This window comes from Lissotriton helveticus, chromosome 6 (assembly GCF_964261635.1).
Source record: "Lissotriton helveticus chromosome 6, aLisHel1.1, whole genome shotgun sequence".
In the NCBI taxonomy this organism is placed as follows: Eukaryota; Metazoa; Chordata; class Amphibia; order Caudata; family Salamandridae; genus Lissotriton; species Lissotriton helveticus.
The window spans coordinates 1,189,795,583-1,189,812,492 of NC_136067.1; the positions used below are offsets into that span (position 1 = coordinate 1,189,795,583).

The following is a 16,910-nucleotide window of genomic DNA, read 5'->3' on the forward strand; positions in this document are numbered from 1 at the left end:
CCAACATAATAAAGGCTTTTGTATGGCTGACAGCTGTTGTGTCACTGGTACAAAGTGGGAAAAACGTTTGGTCCAATGGATCATGAGGCGACTTAAATACTTCTTGAGTGTCATGCTTACCGAGTCAGCAACATCGGAAAAGCGGCAAATTGGGAGGAGCGGCGCTGCTTAAAAAAAACAGAATTACAACATACCCCAATGAAGCGGTAAGTGTTTCGTTTTGAGACATTCAGGAGGTATAGGGAGATCACCTGTAGAAATAGCATGCATTGTGGTGTGCGTGCAGCCATATTGGTGTAGATTACGGTGGCAAAACAAGGGCAAATTTCTTAAGAAAAGTGCGCACAACAGCGAGCATTCTGCAATTTTATGTTGTCAGGTTCATTGCTACTTAGAAACAGAAGAATTCTATGATATCTAAAGGGGCAGGAAGCCATTTCAGGAAGGTGGGGATAACTTCAGCTTTTTACATGTAATACAGTAGTATCTGCAGTGGGTGTAACACAGGCGGTGCACCTGAATTTTCAATTTGAGTTTATGTAAGGCAAATTATCTGGAGCCTGTTGCAGTGACATGCACGCCCATGCTGTTCTATGATTACTACTGGCAGACAAATTTAACTGTGTGTGTTGCGGTGACAGGTGCACCCACATTACCATAACTCTGCTCATATCAGAGCTGATTGGTGGTGTAAAAGTCGCAACAGTGTTTGGTAGTAACGCTATTATTTGAAATATGGACTTTTTGTAAAACTAAATCATTGTTGGAGAACTGTACTTGTAGTTCTTAGGCATAAAATAGCTGGTCAATATTAAATGTTTATTAACAGCTTGCTATGAAAAACAAGAACACTCCTGATTGTTCAGAAAGTTCCTATAAATAAAAGTTAAAGGGCAGAGGTATAAAAGGTACGGTGCAGAATGTGACACTACCACCATTTTCTTGAGGAATCCAGGGGAAACAATGAGATGTAGCAAATGGAAGAAAATGTTTGGGCACTAAGCAAGACTATGTGGAACCAATCTGAGTGCACAATGTAAACATTCATTATTAATGCATTGCCTTAGTGGGGAAGTTCAGGGAACTCTAGAAAATGTACCAGAGTTCAACGCTGAAGAACAAAGGAATGTAAATGAATTTCTAATATGTGCTTTAAAACTAGATTGCCATTACCTGCCCTGAATCAGTATCATCCTGGGATGGCATCACTTTGGACTGTGTGAACAAGGCAAATAGGAGTCAGTTGAGTATTATGTCACAGGTCTCAGAAAACTGGCTTCCACGTGTAAGTTTGGGGCATCAAAGGAAGAAAGTATTAGATATCAATTTGTGTTAAAGTGCAGAAATGATACAATAGGAGCGGAACAATGGCTCAAGGATGAACCACCTTTGGAGGAAGTAATTGTAGTAGCAAAGAGGGTAGAACATATCATGATACGAGTGTTGGAATTGAAACTACAAAAGAAAAATTTACCATGCAGTCTGATAAGGTTGAAGTAGTAATGTGTGTCAAAAAAAAACAAGGAGGTGACAAAGGTTGACCGTGTGAAATACATGGGTGAATGTTTTCGCTGTGCCAGGAGTGGACACAGAGCTAATGCACAGAGTTGTCCAGCCTTGTATGTAACCTGTCACAGCTGTGGAAAGAAAGGTCACTTAAGCAAATGCTGTAGAAACGAGATACAGAAAAATAACTGAATAAGGAAGTGAAAGAAGTCAGTGAAGAAACTGTATTTCAAGTTAAGGGTTCAGGGAAAACATCCCAGTGAAAGAGTGAAGATAGATTGAGTGGAACTAACCATGAAGTTTGATCCATGTTCTCATGTAACCATTATTTAAAATAATACGTACAGTCAGCGGTTTGAGAAGAAAAACAAAATGCATGCTACGGATGTATGTCTAGGTGGTTATGGAGGGGCAACCAACAACCATGGCAGGATATTTTAATGGATGCAATATAATATTTTTTTAATTGGAAAAATCTATGTTTCAAAGAGAGGAGACTATTTGGTTGGATGGCCACATCAGCATTGGCTAGGAGTCACTCTCAATCTCAATGCTGAGCCCTCAGGTACAGATACAAGAAGTGGAGTCACGACAAGATGATTTAGTGTCAGAGTTTACATTCCTTTTCAAAGAGAAGTTAGTATGTTTGAAGGGTTATAAACAATGCATAAGATTAAAGAAAGGAGAAATGCACATTGTAGGTAAAGTAAGATGCATATCTGCGGATGTTCAAGATAAGGTCGATAAAGAATTACAAAAGTTAATTGACCAGGAAATAACACCGGTGGAGACAACAGAGTGATTAGCTACAATAGAAGCGGTTAGAAAAGCTAGTGTGAACCTGAGACTTTGTATTGACTTAAAAGTGTTAAATAGGGAAGTCATTGTTGAAACGTTTCCACTTCCAAATATCGATGAAAATGTCTTTACACTGGATGGAGTAAAAATCCTTTACTACACTTGAACTTACATATGCGTAGGTGCAGTTGGTTTAAAGATTCCAAGAGCTCACAGCTTTTATTACTCCGATGGAGACATTCAAGTTTAAAAGGATGCCATTTGGACTTTTATCAGCTGCCTCTGTGTTTCAGAGAGTAATGGCATCAGTGTTGAAAGGAGTAAAAGATGTGAAGTGTTACCAAGACGATTAGTTAATCTATAGAGGTAGTCTTAGTGAACACAATTACAGAGTAAGGATGGTATTGAAAAGACATTTGGAGGCTGATTTGACTTTGAAAAAGAAAGAAAAATGCAAGTTTACAGTGTGTGAGGTAAATTATCCAGGCCATGGATCTCTGGAAGAGGGGCAGCACCTAGAAGGGAGTTGATGGACAACTGTAGGACTGAAGGAACCATTTTTAAAAGAAGAGGTTGCTTTTTTCTTAGCATGGTTGAGTACTTTGGCAAATTTATAGAGAATTAGAACAAGTCACTTACCTTCGGTAATGCCTCATCTGGTAGAGACTATTTAGCCACGGATTTCTTACCTTAGAATTATCCACAGGCATCAGACTGGATCTGGAAATTTTTCATTAGCACTACAACTACACACTGGTAGGTGACGTCAGTTGCTTTTCGCAACTTTCCAAGGCAGAAGTGCAGAGCCATGAAGTACACTGACGGCTGGTGTGGAAAACTAGGGCACTGAAAGGGAAAAACCCTGTCCCTAGAAATCCGCTTACAGAGCGGAGAGGATGGGTGTTTGTTAAGGAATCTGTAGCTAGATAGCGTCTGTACCAGTTAAGGCATTACTGAAGGTAAAAAACGTGCTCATTTGATAGAGACTTCTAGCCGCAGATTACTTTCCTTAGAATAGATACTCAATTCTTCCTCAGAGTTGTGTCTGCGGACCAATTTCACAAAAGGCAGACCTGCAGGACCAAATGGGCAAAATGCCCATCTCTAAGGACCTGACTGTCCAGACAGTAATGTTTGGTGAACATGTTCAATGAGGCCCCTGTTGTTGCCTGATGGTTATCCAGGACCAGAACTCTGCGAGCTAACGCAGTGGTTGCAGCTTTAGCGGAATGAGCATGCAAACCCTCAGGCTGTTGCTTATTAGTGAATGCACAGCAGATTTTAATACAGAGCACGATCTATATGGAGAGGGTCTGCTTTTGCACAGCCTTACCCTTCTTGGCTCCGACATACCCCATGAAGAGTAGGACACCCATGCGGAACTCACAAGGTTAGTCAAGGTAGAATGACAACACTCTTTTTGGGTCCAGACGGTGGAGTCGCTCCTCTTCCTTGGAGGGATGAGGCAGAGCATAAAAAGTAGGCAGAGTAATAGTTTGGCCTACATGAAAAGAGTGAACACTTTCGAAAGAAAGGTACCCCAGTTTGTCTGGGTAGATGTTTAGATAAGGAGATTTGGAGGACAAGCCCTGAAGCTCATTGACATCTGGGCAGATGTTATTGCCACAAGAAAGGCCGTCTTTATGGTAAGGAGCCTGAGTGAGCAACAATGCAGGGGCTCAAAGGAAGCACACATAAGAAAGGTGAGGAAGAGATTGCGATCCCACTGGGGAACTACAAAGGGAGTGGGAGGAAACATGTTGCAGACCTTTCAAAAACCTATGTATAATAGGGGATTGGAAAAGGAAAGGTTGGTCAGTCAACTGAAGAAAAGATGAAATTGCAGATAGATATCCCTTTACCTGCCATTTATGGATCTGTGTGCAGTTTTTAATTGTGTCAGCTGTTCCAAACTGTGGGGAATGTCATCTCATGGGATAGATAGTTCACTTTTTTGCATATTTGCACACTGACATTAGAGCTACAGTCAGATTTAGTGATAAGGGTGAAGTATCAAAAGATATAAAGATTGTAGAGGTGTGAGACAAGGCTGTGTGCTGGCTCCCCTTTTATTCATTTGATATATTAATGATCTTTATCTTTGCGGGAATTACCAGTATTGTTCAAAAGATTAGAGGAAGATTTGTACCTACATTTTTTATGGGATGATGCAGTGCTTATGGCATGCACCCCCGAAGGCACTGCGTTTATTAGCGCATGCTTTTGTTGGGTTTATGGCCATAACGTATTTGTAATCTAACTTTTTCAAGTCTCACATTATGGCTTGTGTGCCCAGGTGTAGCCACCTCTCAACATTATCGCTCTGCCCTAATCGATCTACCAATGTAAGAACCTTCCCGTATTTAAGAGTTTCTTTCTCAGCCTCTGGGTCGTTGATACAACGCAGAGAAAAACTATTGAAGGCAATTGGTTCCCTTTTTAGTCTTTCACAGCCCTGGGGTGGTGGCAAATTGTTGTTTGTCCCTGATGCAGATATACAAGTCTCAATGTGTCCCCACAGCGACCTATGGTGTAGATGTTTGGGGTATTATGAATTGCGAGAGCTCCAATGAGAAGAAAATAGAATTTGCAAACGATCTTAGCAGTGCCAATTTCAACTTCTCATTTTATTTGCCACGAAGAGCTGTGTATGCACCATCTCAGGGATAACATAAGAGCCTGCCCATTTTACTGTGGCTGTCAATCGGTAAGAATGAGAAGGCAGTCCTATCTAGAGATATTATAATGGACTGCCTCCTATGTGATAATGGTCTTCGAATACCTTGATGGTCATATGTTAAAATGGAACTTAGCAAAATTGGCCTGCAGAGGACTTTCATTGAGACAGATACATGTCTTAGTTTTAATAAAAACAGATGTAGCACATGCACATTGTGATGAGGAGATCTGAGGTCTTAGAAAAATAAAAGGGAAGGCGCAGGTAATGGCATATCAGTCCTTGATAGCTCTGAATTGCCCCACAAACTATCTTTAGCTGTGGCTGGGATCCTGGGAATGTTCACTCCTGCTCAATTCAAGAGCTGACACTGTCAAATACCTGTTGTGTTTCCCCATTTGCTTTCAAATAGATTATGCTGCTGATCCCTGTGCTTGCGATGCGAAAACCGATCAAATGGTGTACTTTGTTTTTTTGTAAATTTTACGAAAGATATACCAGGATGTTTTTATTGCCTCGTTTTAAAAAGAATTATCGTAGTATTAGACATGTTAATTAGACATTTTAGCTGATGAAGAGGTTTGCTTCCATGTGGGCTGCAAATTGAAGCATGCTTTAAGGGTTCAAAGTACTATGCTGTTATAATTGTGTTAAATTGCGTTGTTATTCTTCCTTTAAATGCTGTATGCTATTTTTAAAGTTTGCTTTTAATTGATGTATTATTCATGTTACTTTTATGGGTGAAATTTTGCTCAAATAAAAATGATATTAAATTTGAAATATCTCTTAACAGTCTCCAGAGCAGAGCCCCGCTCGGCAAGGGTAAGAAGAAACCGGAGCACCTGAGAAATAGGGGCAGAAGGGGGATCAATGCGTCTTTCTGAACATCATGCCACAAATGTAGCCCAATGGCAGGCGTAAACCGTCTTAGTAGAGGGATGCCTGGCTGCAATATAACATTACAGACTTAGGGCGAATGGCCAAAGGCTATAAACTGTCATCACTCAATCTCCACGCACGGAGGTGGATCGTTAATAGATACAGGTGGAGAACCCACCCTCCCCTTCTGCTATGACAGAAGATCATCACAAAGGGGCAGCCTGACTGGAGGACAAATGGCCACGCTTGGGATACCAGACCCTCCATGCCCAATTTGGGGCCACAAGGATGACTTGGACCTGGCCGTTCCTGATCTTGAGAATCCTGGGCAAAGGTGGTATAGGCGGAAAGACATCCAGGAGGCCTGAGCTCCACTCGAGATAAGTGTCTTTGAGGAAGAGCTGCCTTAGAAAGTCCAGCGTGCAGAACTGCTGACATTGCGCTTCTCATCAGTGGCCAACGGATTTAAGCAAAGCTCTCCCCACTGCTTAAAGAGACCGAACCCCATCTCAGGATGTAGACGTCATTCGTGTTCCGCTAGGCATCGTAAACTGGGTTGATATGCCTTGGAATTCAGAGAACCCGCCAGATTTGGTATCATCAGGGATATTCCATGCCGTTTCAGCCATGTCCAGAAACGCATGGCAGAATGACAAAGGGTCTACGACCACACCCCGCCCTGCTTGTTGCAATACCACATGGCAGTGGTGTTGTCTGAACACTTGCACTAGCCTTCCCTGTGTGGAGGGTAGAAAGGCTTTCAATGCCAATCGGATTTCTCAGAGCTCCAACAGATTGATGTGGAGTCCGGATTCAGCTGGACACCAGACCACTGATCGCCACCTCTCCCAGATGGCTGCCCCATCCAAGGAGTGAGGCATCTATAACTACTGTCAGATCTGGCTGGGGAAGAGAGAGGGATCTGTCGCTGATCTAATCGCGGTTCGAAAGCCACCACTGAGGGTCATTTGCAGTTCCGTCCAAGATCTGGACCTTGTTAGTGAGATTTCCCTGATTCTGCGCCCACTGGAAGTTCAGGGCCCGCATATGTCAATGGGCACATGTCGCAGGTAGGATGCAGGAGGCTATGAGGCCCAGCAGCCTCGGAGTCAGTCTTACCGAAATCTGGGATAGAGGCTGAACCATAGGTATCATAGCCTGAACATCCTGGAGTAGCGGTTCGGGAGGATAGACCCAAAAGTGCATTATTTCCCTTACACCGCTGATAAAAGGGAGCGTCTGAGAAGCAGTCCGGGGTGACTTCGGCACGTTGATAGTGAATCACAGCGAATGCAGGAGGTCTGCTGTAATCTGGAGGTGAGAGACGACACTCTGGAGTGAGCCCCTTCAACAGTCGTCGAGATAAGGGAAGACTGTCACCTCTGATCTCCACAGATGAGCTGCAACCACCTCCATCACCTTGGTAAACAACCCAAAAGGTGCTGGTGAGGCCATAAGGTAGCACAATGAACTGAAAATGCTTGTGACCCACCAGGTAATGCCTGTGGGCAGGCAGGACTGGAATGTATATGAATGCGTCCTGCAAGTCCAAATCTACCATCCAGTCTAGAGAGACCAGTACCTGAGCTAGAGTGACCACCTTGAATTTATCTTTCTTGAGGAAGAAGCTTAGAGAGCATGGGTCGAGGGCAGGATTAAAACATACACCCTTCTTGGGCACCAGAAAGTAGCGGGAATAGCAACCACAACTAACTTCTGGCACTGGCAATCTCTCTATGGCTCCTTTGGCCTCAAGAGCCATCACTTCCTGTTGGAGAAGAGATAGGTGGTCCTCTGCCATCCTGTTATGAGTGGGTGGCATGGAATAAGGGGTAGACTCAAAGGGGAGGGAGTTGCCCCTTTGGACTAACTACAAAACCCACCTGTCCGATGTTATGGACTGCCAGCAGGGCAGGTGATGGCGAATTCTGACACTGAGTGGGTGCACATGATGGTAAGTAGGCAAACTAGGAGGGGTTGGATGCTGCGGCTGCAGGGGGGTTGGTAGGCTGACCCTAACGCTGGCGACCAGACCCACAGGGCTAGTAGGAACCATTTCCATGGCCACGCTGACGATGGAAAGCTTGTACGCTGCCTTGCCGGGTGGGTAAAGATGTGCTTGCACGCCCCTTTCTTGGCCACGAAATGCGCAAAAGGCAGATTGAGGGTGGAGAGGAGCCACAGAAAGGAGAGGGGGATCGCGGTAGCCCTGCTATCGTTAAGCCCTCCAACGCCGAATCAGCATTGTCTGGAGCCATCAAAGGGCATGTCCATGAGTGAGGACTGAACATCCCCAGAAAAGCCAGTTATCCTCAAACATGCCTGGCGATGCAAGGCTTCCGCTGAAGAAACAACTTTGCCTAGTGAGTCAATGGTGTCCATTCCACAATGGATGGTGAACTTCACTGCATCCCTTCCATCGGCAACAGCCTGAGAGAAAATTACCTGGGTCTTCTCTGGCAACACCTGTGCAATCGTATCCCACAGCGAATGGGAAAAGCAGCCCAAAAGGCAGCAGTACTCACAGACCACAGTGCCAGTCTGGAAGAAGAAAACATCTTCTTTCCAAGATTGTCCAGCCTCTTAGATTCCCTGTATGGGAATGAGCCAGGATTTACATGGGGGGTGGAGGCTTGGACCACTAAGCTCTCTGGGGTAGGGTATTGGGTGAGGAATTTGGGTCTCCTGGAGCAAGGAGGTGTCTTGTTCACAGGAGGCACTGTGCTGGGCTTGGACCAATTTCCAAGCAGGACATCAGTAAGTGCCTCATTGAAAGGAAGAGCGGTTCTGATGGGGACACTCCCGGCTGCAGCACTTTAGTCTTGACTGCCACCTAGGGCAAGCTAGGGTCCAGGACCTGAGCTGCCTTCCGCACCTCTATTGTGAATGGGGCTCCCTCCTCCATAGCCACAGCTGGGGGAAAAAGCATGCCAGTATCTAGATAAGTAGTCAGACCACCGGCTTCACCGAGATCCTTAGCTCAGTCCAGCTGTTCTTTATAAGGCTGGTATTCTTCAGGGTCCAGAGACCCCTCACAATCCTCCCCAAGACCTGGCCTGTAAGAATAGGGCATGGCTTGTTGGCACCAGCGTCGGGCCCCCCACCCCCACCTCAGGCTCACCAACACCTGGCCTGTAAGAATAGGGCTCCATGTTGGAGTCAAGGCTGAAAATGGGGATGGCCGCCAAGGGGGGCCGGGAGCATTGGCTTTGGGATCGGCGTTGGGGGAGGTCAAACTGGTACAGCCAGCGTCAATCTGGATTAATCTGGCACCAGAGTCACCGGTATGGATCCAGTAGAGGCTTTCCTGAACTTACAGGGTCTGAAGGCGTGCCAGAGGGAACGGGCCACCATAAGATGAGATGCATTGCTTCATAAATCTCTATTAATTGGGCGGGTCGCTCTGGTTCCTGGAAAATCAGAAGTGCGGAGCGTACCCAGATGCTGGCTCAATCGCGGAGGAACACCACGAGTGGCAACGCTCCCTTTTCGCCAATGGATGAGGTGAAGCGAAGCGAAGCACGCTTCAACTTCTTTTTCTTGTGGGACTTGGATTTACCTAAATCACTCAACAACTTCAACTTCAAATGCAATAATTACCTCGGGCTCTGCAACCGCTCCAGGGACCTTGCTCTCAACCGGGATTGTGATCCATCGTGGCGTCGCACGTCAATCCTTCATAAGCTTGAGGGCACGCTCCGTTAAGGCCTTCAGGTGCATGGTGCGGCATTGCGAGCAAGCTTACAGGTCGTGATCTAGCTTGAGGAACCAAAGGCATACAATGTGCAGGTCCGTCACCGAAATCTGTCAGTGACAGGTGCCGCAGGGCTTGAAGCCGGCATTCTTGGAGGACATCCCTGTCACACTAGGTGGTAAACCTCAAAAATGACTTCGAAAAATCTTTTTAAAGGCCTAGTCAAAAAAAGGGGTAGCTTTTCAAGATCTGCACTGGCTGGTGCAGAAAGAAAAGAACGGACATCAACGCACCTGGTAGGCACCTACACAGGCATTGCAAGCGTCACTTCTGGCGTGGACGATTTCAATTAAACCACGCAGAGCCGAATGATGCCAGGTACTGGCGCATGCAGGGGTGCTGCTCACCAAATTTTTTCAGATCCTCTCTGATGCCTGGGGATTAATCCAAGGGAAGGAGTCTGCAGCTAGAAGTCTCTATCAGATATCACCACATTTTAGAAAACTTCTTGATAAAAATAAGGAATTTCTGTTGAGTTCTGACTGCCAGCAAGAGTTTGTTAGTCTAAAAAATTAATTTAAAAACACACTTAGTTTACAAGCATTTATTCCAGGTGAAGAAGCTATTATTGTCACAGAAGGGAGTTCCAAAGGACTACAAGCAAATTTGAAGCAGAGAAGGAATGGTAATTAGTCTTTTATTGCTTGTGCCTCAAGGTATCTACGTGGAGCTGAAATGAACTATTCCGTGGTCGACAGAGAGGCCCTGGCAATCTTTTGGGCATTGAACACATTTCTCAATTTTGTTTGCGGGATGAAGTTTAAGATATGTACAGATACCAAACTGTTGAAGGAAAATTTTCAGAAGAAAGGTCTGGATTTTTTATCATCTAGATTCCCAAAATTAATTTAGTCAGATAATGGGCAGCAGTTTTGCTTCAAAAGTATGGATGCGTTTATAGAATCCTGTTGGACTATTCATGAAAAGTGTTCAATATACTATCTAGAAACCAATAGGGCTGTGGAATGGTTCTACACAATAATTAAAGAAAACATATAATGATCACAGGTGCATTCTATAGACTGGAAGGTTGAATTGCAAAAAAGTATAACAGCACATTGCATGACATCACATACTTCCACAGGAAAGTCTCAATTTGAATTACTTTAGGGTAGTTTCCCCCGCCCCCAACACTTATGTCCATGTTGGATAAATTAGGACAAAGGGGTCAAGTAAAATGGATCTGGTGAGTGGAGAGATCGAGAGGTGGAATTGCAGAAGAAAAGGATAGAGTATTTTGACAAACAAAATGTGCAAAGAAGGTGAGGGGCAAAGTATGAGATTAGCGGAGGATAAAGCCCCTGTGAGATGTATGCCTTGATCAAAGTTTACTGAGCCAAACACAGTGGTTAAGTGTTTTAATAACGCTGTCAAAACAGAAGATGAGAGAATGTGGAACAAGAGTTTTTTAGTTGTATTAAAAACCAGAGTTGATTCTGATAAGAAAGGTTTCATTAGAAGATAGTGCAAACATTTCAGAAGAGAGTGCCACGAGTATGCCATAGGAATAATTTCTCTGAAGAAAGGGCTTTAACATGTAAGAAACATCCGCAAGTGTAAGCGCCCGACGTATCTCGGAGACTATGATGTACGATTTAAATGTGTTGGAGAAATAGCAGTTGAACATATTTTAAACTTAATGCATGCATGTAAACATTTAACTTTTTTTTATTTGAATGTGGTATGTTTTGTACAGTTTATGTCCAATTATAATTTGCAGTCTGTTAAAATGGGGAGAAGTGTGACCTAGCTGCACACTGTAATGTGATGTCATATAGAATGTAGAACATAGAATGCAGTTCGTGAGTCAGTGGAGCAGTTGCTGTTGGTTCCTGATGGATGTGTGCATACAATAAAAGCTCCACTTCTACTTAACTGAAACCTGTTTCCGGGCATGTTATTTATCGTTACATTGAGCAGCACTACAATATGTAAGATTCCAGCGAAGATTTACATTTAGGAGCTCTGCCCTTGCGATACACTAACCATCTTTTGCGAACCAGGAGTGATCCAGTTGTTTTGAGTGGGTGGTTATCACCTTAACCCAAACGAGCAGGGCTACCTTCAGTTCCATTGGCACAGCACAACTAATCATGTCAGATAGTGCAGTAATTACTTTACCCAAGAAGGTCTACAGGGAGTCACACAGCCAGGCCACATGCAAGAAACCCACCAATTAGGCAAAACACGTGGTATGGTTATAATAGAACTAAAAGTGAATTGACTGATCATGCTATTTAATTTCGAAATACAGCCAAAATTGGAGCAGCACATTTGTGCATTAGCACCATTCTGCTTTTGGTGATGGAAGCAACCCCAAAATGGCATGGCTCAATGGCAGATCACAGCAAGGTGACAAATGAAAAGTGGAACGGATGTTGTTCTGCTCTCTAAATGCAGCACTAGACAAGTGTTGTTCATGTGTTTCATGACCAACTTCGATTTGATCACCAGTAGCAAAGCTTTGAGGGAAAAGTAAGATGACCTTTAATAAAGGGCATTTATTATTATTGTTTGGCATTTGAAGAGCGAATAATGTGCCAATGTCAGGCACTGCAGCACTTATGTGAAATGGAGACCTTGACAAGGAGTAGTGTTTGAAACATCACGCTCTGAGGATGTACGGTGATTACCTCCAACAAGTAAGGTGTATGGGCGCATCACTCGAGAGACAGAAGGAAAAACAGTAGGGCCTGGAGCATTTTGATGGAGGGACAAATGCTGGTCCCAATTATCGTTTAGGTCAAATTAAACTGGCCTCCTTCCAATAAAGAGACATACAACAACTATTATGCAGAAGGTTTGGAGCCCAAATGAACACTGAAACCAGCATGCTGGTGATGTTTATTGCCGGGAAGTCTATGGCTGCCTTAATTTTTAAGATGCCTTTGGATGAACGCACAGGCTACCTGAGGAGTGTTACTAAAATCCTGGAGTCAAACACGATTCAAAGAGCCAGCACAAGACTGAAAAGCCCTGTGTGTCAAGTTGGCGCCATGGCCAGACAATCGTCCAGAGTGGGGTAAAGATGAGGCTTACAGGGGAAGGAAAAATTATCAATTACGGCAGTACTCTCAGGAAGACCTAGGAATTCTTTGACAATTCTGATATGCTGAGGCTGGGCATGCAAAATCACAACATTAACACACGTGTACATTAAAGGACTTGTGGAGAGTCAGCCTGCACACAGCTTTCCTGACTGATTTGAGAAAGTCTTTTCCGATCATGTCAGCAGATACCAGGTGATCCCCACAACTGGGATACAGAAATGAGGCACGAAAAGAGAGTACAGATATGTTTTTGTGTAATTGATTGTTTATCAACTTGGGTCCCGGGACTGAGGGTTTTGGGAGGGTTGCATTATATTGACATTTACACGTAGCCATGTACATGTTACTTACTGTATATTATTCAAGTTTAGATTGTCCATAGGTAATGTAGACTTGCAATGCAAATGGCTCTCGTAGTACAGCCATCTTGCTTCAAGACATGAACGTTAATTTCTAGGCAAAGCAGAAGTCGCAATTAATAAATGCAATGTTCTCTGCTTTCTTTCTCATGTGAAATGTTTTCTTTACCATCGTAATCATGGAATGTATTAAAGGTATTAATACACCTGCAGAGTACAGGCTGGTCCAATTCATCTCATTTGCTGCAGATAAATGTAAGTTTGAGGGGCGCAGAGAACGCCTGTATAGTGGAGGATCCAGAGATGCTACTGAGCATAGATAGTATGTTCCTATTTTAAGCTGATTGGATATTTCCATGAGAACTGAGTGGAGGTGTAGCAAATGTTAGAACTTGGTGACTTAAGCGAGTGCAATGTAGATTAGATAGTAGACATTTTTCCAGACTTTGAATAGAACAGAGTAGGAAATATAAGATACTCACTATATGAGAGGACGAATTTAAAAAATTGGTCCTTTGAGGGGACGCTATGATAGCTTGTCCTCCTATTTATATTACTTTTATTGATTTTAATTTCCTACCAACAAATGCATTCATGTACTGATTATTGATCGGCGCTACATGGTATGATTCCATAAACTTTTTCACATTTAATAAAATCTTTATTGTTTCAAAACAAGCATGTTTTGTTTTTTTGTGGAGCCTTATTTGTCTCACGTTATTTAAATGAATACATTTGTGGCTGAACAGTCTCAGTTTTGAATTCTGATTCAACAGATAGCGCTTTACGGGCCAATAAAATTGCAAAAGAAAAGCGCCAACAAGACCCGCAAATGTGAGAGTCCAGTGCCTTTTATGTCACCCACAGAGATTGGTAGAAATGATCTGTACAAACCTGCAATGAACTACAACGGGTCCCGCACTGGGGGGATTTGAAAGCTTCACTCGCCGGATGAAAGACAGGAGACCTGTTGCATGGTAAGGGACGCCATGATCTGGCCAGCCAGTGAAATGGAACTGCTTCACCTCACGTATTTCATTGTACCCTCTCTGCGAAAGGCAAAACAACACGCTTAGAATGCTCTGGGCAGTGGCAAGCAGGTCAAACTCATTGTAACTAATTTAAATGGAATGGCAATAGCGATCCTCTCTGAGAGACTAACTATCGCCTTGTTACCTCGTAGCCACCGTCCCCATTTATTTGAAAATTAAATGTGCCCCACTTGGAAAAGGATGTGACAACCATTGGGCTGGCTCAATCAAAGTTTCCTCAGAGACAATACAATTTCTCTTCAAATTGACTTTGCTCCACCAATCGCCTCCATTAAAAGGCATGCTAGCAATGCGTGCGTGTGTAGTCACTGCAATAAAAGGAGCCTACTTCTGTTTGAAAGGCAATAGTATGGCAACCTGGGGAGAGATGAGAAAAAACGCAGATCTCACACCGCAACGAATCATTATGAAACTGAAGGCATTCATTTCAGAATGACGACCTACTTTTGTTCTGATAATAAGTCACATGGAACCACATTAGAGCCTGGGGGAAACTAGCTACTGCTCTGAGCACCATATGCACCACAAGACATTTTTGGTTAGCACATAATAATGACAAGCATCATGCAACAGCACACAGTGCATTACTAACTCTGACATGCACGATTGTCAATTTGTGGAACTTAATGTGGTTGCTCTTCCTTTATGTTGGAAGCGTCCCCCTGGGCACTACCTTGACCCAAAATTGGGCTTGCACGTTGCTCAAAGTTTTAAACGTAGTTTTTGAACAGATTGATGAGTCAAAGGATTCTTTGAATTCTTGCTGTTTTTTATTCTGTCAGTTGTTCTACAATCTTGAATATTCCTAGTTTTAGTTCAAATTATATATTTCGCAATGATGTTCCATACAATTCACATTAATGTTCCAAAGCATTTCGGGCATTCCGCCCTTCATCAGGGAACCAGGCTGAAATACAATATAACAAGAAAAAATATATACATTGATGAGACTGCCCTGTCTGAAAAAGCTGTTGATTTACACAAAGTATAAATACTATGGTGACAATGCTAGTGCAAGCTTTGGTTGTCGAACTGGTGGTAATCACTGTAAGGTGCTGCTATATGCGCGGTAGTGGCGTTCAATTGGTATTAAAAAGTGTACCTGAGTTGCGGTATCGTGATTAACATGCCATCCAGTGGAAGTCGTGTAGTAGTGGTACCTAAATTGTGGCTAAAACATGAAAAAGCAACTCGTATTTACGCACTTATACATGAGGAGACTACACAGTCCACTACAAATCGTACCAAAGAACAGAACATACAACAGCTTGTTTACTTATCTAAAAGAGAAATTAATCAGCGACTACACGCAGGCAACCTAATCAAATATCACAGGGTGCATACCAAGGGGATTACGAATTTCACTAAAATCATCACTGTGCAAATATTCAAGATTGAATAACAAAAAACAGAATAAAAAACAGAAAGAATTCAAAGAATCCTTTGACTCATCAATCTGTTCCAAAATTACGTTTAAAACATTATGACTTGCAAACCCAATTTTGGGTCAAGGTAGTGCCCAGGGGGACGCTTCCAACGAAGGAAGCACAACCACATTACGTTTCTTTGAAAGACGTCCTCAAACGGAGCACATTACCCCAGGAGCACACCAGAACTTGGGATCTTTCACAAAACAAGAAACAACCCAAATCTAAACTCGGTTGTGCGCGCACAATATTAATTAGATACTTTCAATTTGTGTAACTGCCACGTGTAGCAGGAGCTTTCTTAAACGTATAACACACTTACCCTTTCAAGAGTGAACGTCCTGATGACATATTCTGCAAGGGGCTCCATTTCCACACATGTAACTTTGAAGTCGCCATAAACTTCGGTGTCATCTGGCCAATACTTGTAGCACTTGACCTGAGAAAGCAAAACGTCTTTAATAATGCACTGAATACATCAGTTTCCTTACTGGCAGTTGAAAAGTGAACATACACAGGCAAACTGTATGCTTTGAAACCTACAAGATTTTCTGAGAATATCAATGTACTTATTGAGGTCAAAGTGAAAACTAAGATAAAAAAACAAGGAGGGGGGGGGGGGATTTCCTGTCTCCTACTTGGCCAAACAGTGGTATTAAAAAACTCATGAGTACTCAATGCAATACTCAAAATGGAATCTACATGATTGAGTGCTACCACTTCCCAGTCAACTTGATATTCTTGTTTATGAGTCGACGTATCACCATGGTAAGGAATATACTAGGCCTGTGCAAAATTGTTCTGCTCACGAAATTTGCTCAATTTCAAGCTACGCAAATTGTGTGAAATGTCACAAATTATGCCAGCAGAAAACATCTAGCAGGAGGCAGGTTTGAGCAGAAAATGTGTTACGAGAGTGTCTTCTGTGAGAGCCTGCTCCCTTGCCGGTGTAAATGACTTTTGAAATTGAGGTATGCCATCACATTCAATTTTAATTCGAGATACCCCACTGCATACGTCACATATTTATACTTAATTTTGCATAATTGTTCCAACATTTCACAGGAAAAAAAGTTACGCATTGCCACACACTTCCTCAAAATACTAGCCACTTTGAGTTTTGGTGAAACAAGGTGCTACTCCGATACACCTATGCGTACATTTATTATATATATTACTGGAGCAACATATAGTGAACTTTTCAAAGACAAGAAATCTATCGGCATTTTATTAAGCAAAATTGAATGCTTGAATAATATCAATACCAAAACTTTAGAATCAATGACCTCAATATCTGTTGATGTTTCAGCTTAATTGTTTTCTCCTGCAAAAATTTACATGGCTGACAAAAAAGGGAGAAACCGGGAACCATTATCTTGTAGCATCAGACGTAATTAAAAACAAGCAT

The 16,910-nt window shown here is 43.0% G+C and overlaps 1 protein-coding gene across 14 annotated transcripts in view; it reads right to left on the reverse strand.

Annotated features, from left to right (window-relative positions):
* The window catches only part of PTPRK (protein tyrosine phosphatase receptor type K), a 1,613,435-nt gene that overhangs the window by 90,355 nt on the left and 1,506,170 nt on the right, over positions 1–16,910 (reverse strand). For all 14 annotated transcript variants that reach the window (XM_078648913.1, XM_078648910.1, XM_078648911.1 and 11 more), the window contains 2 exons: positions 15,825–15,941; positions 13,918–14,072 (listed from right to left, as the gene is read on the reverse strand). In XM_078648913.1, coding sequence (XP_078505039.1) covers positions 13,918–14,072; positions 15,825–15,941 — 272 coding nt within the window. The remainder of the gene's footprint in view (positions 1–13,917; positions 14,073–15,824; positions 15,942–16,910) is intronic.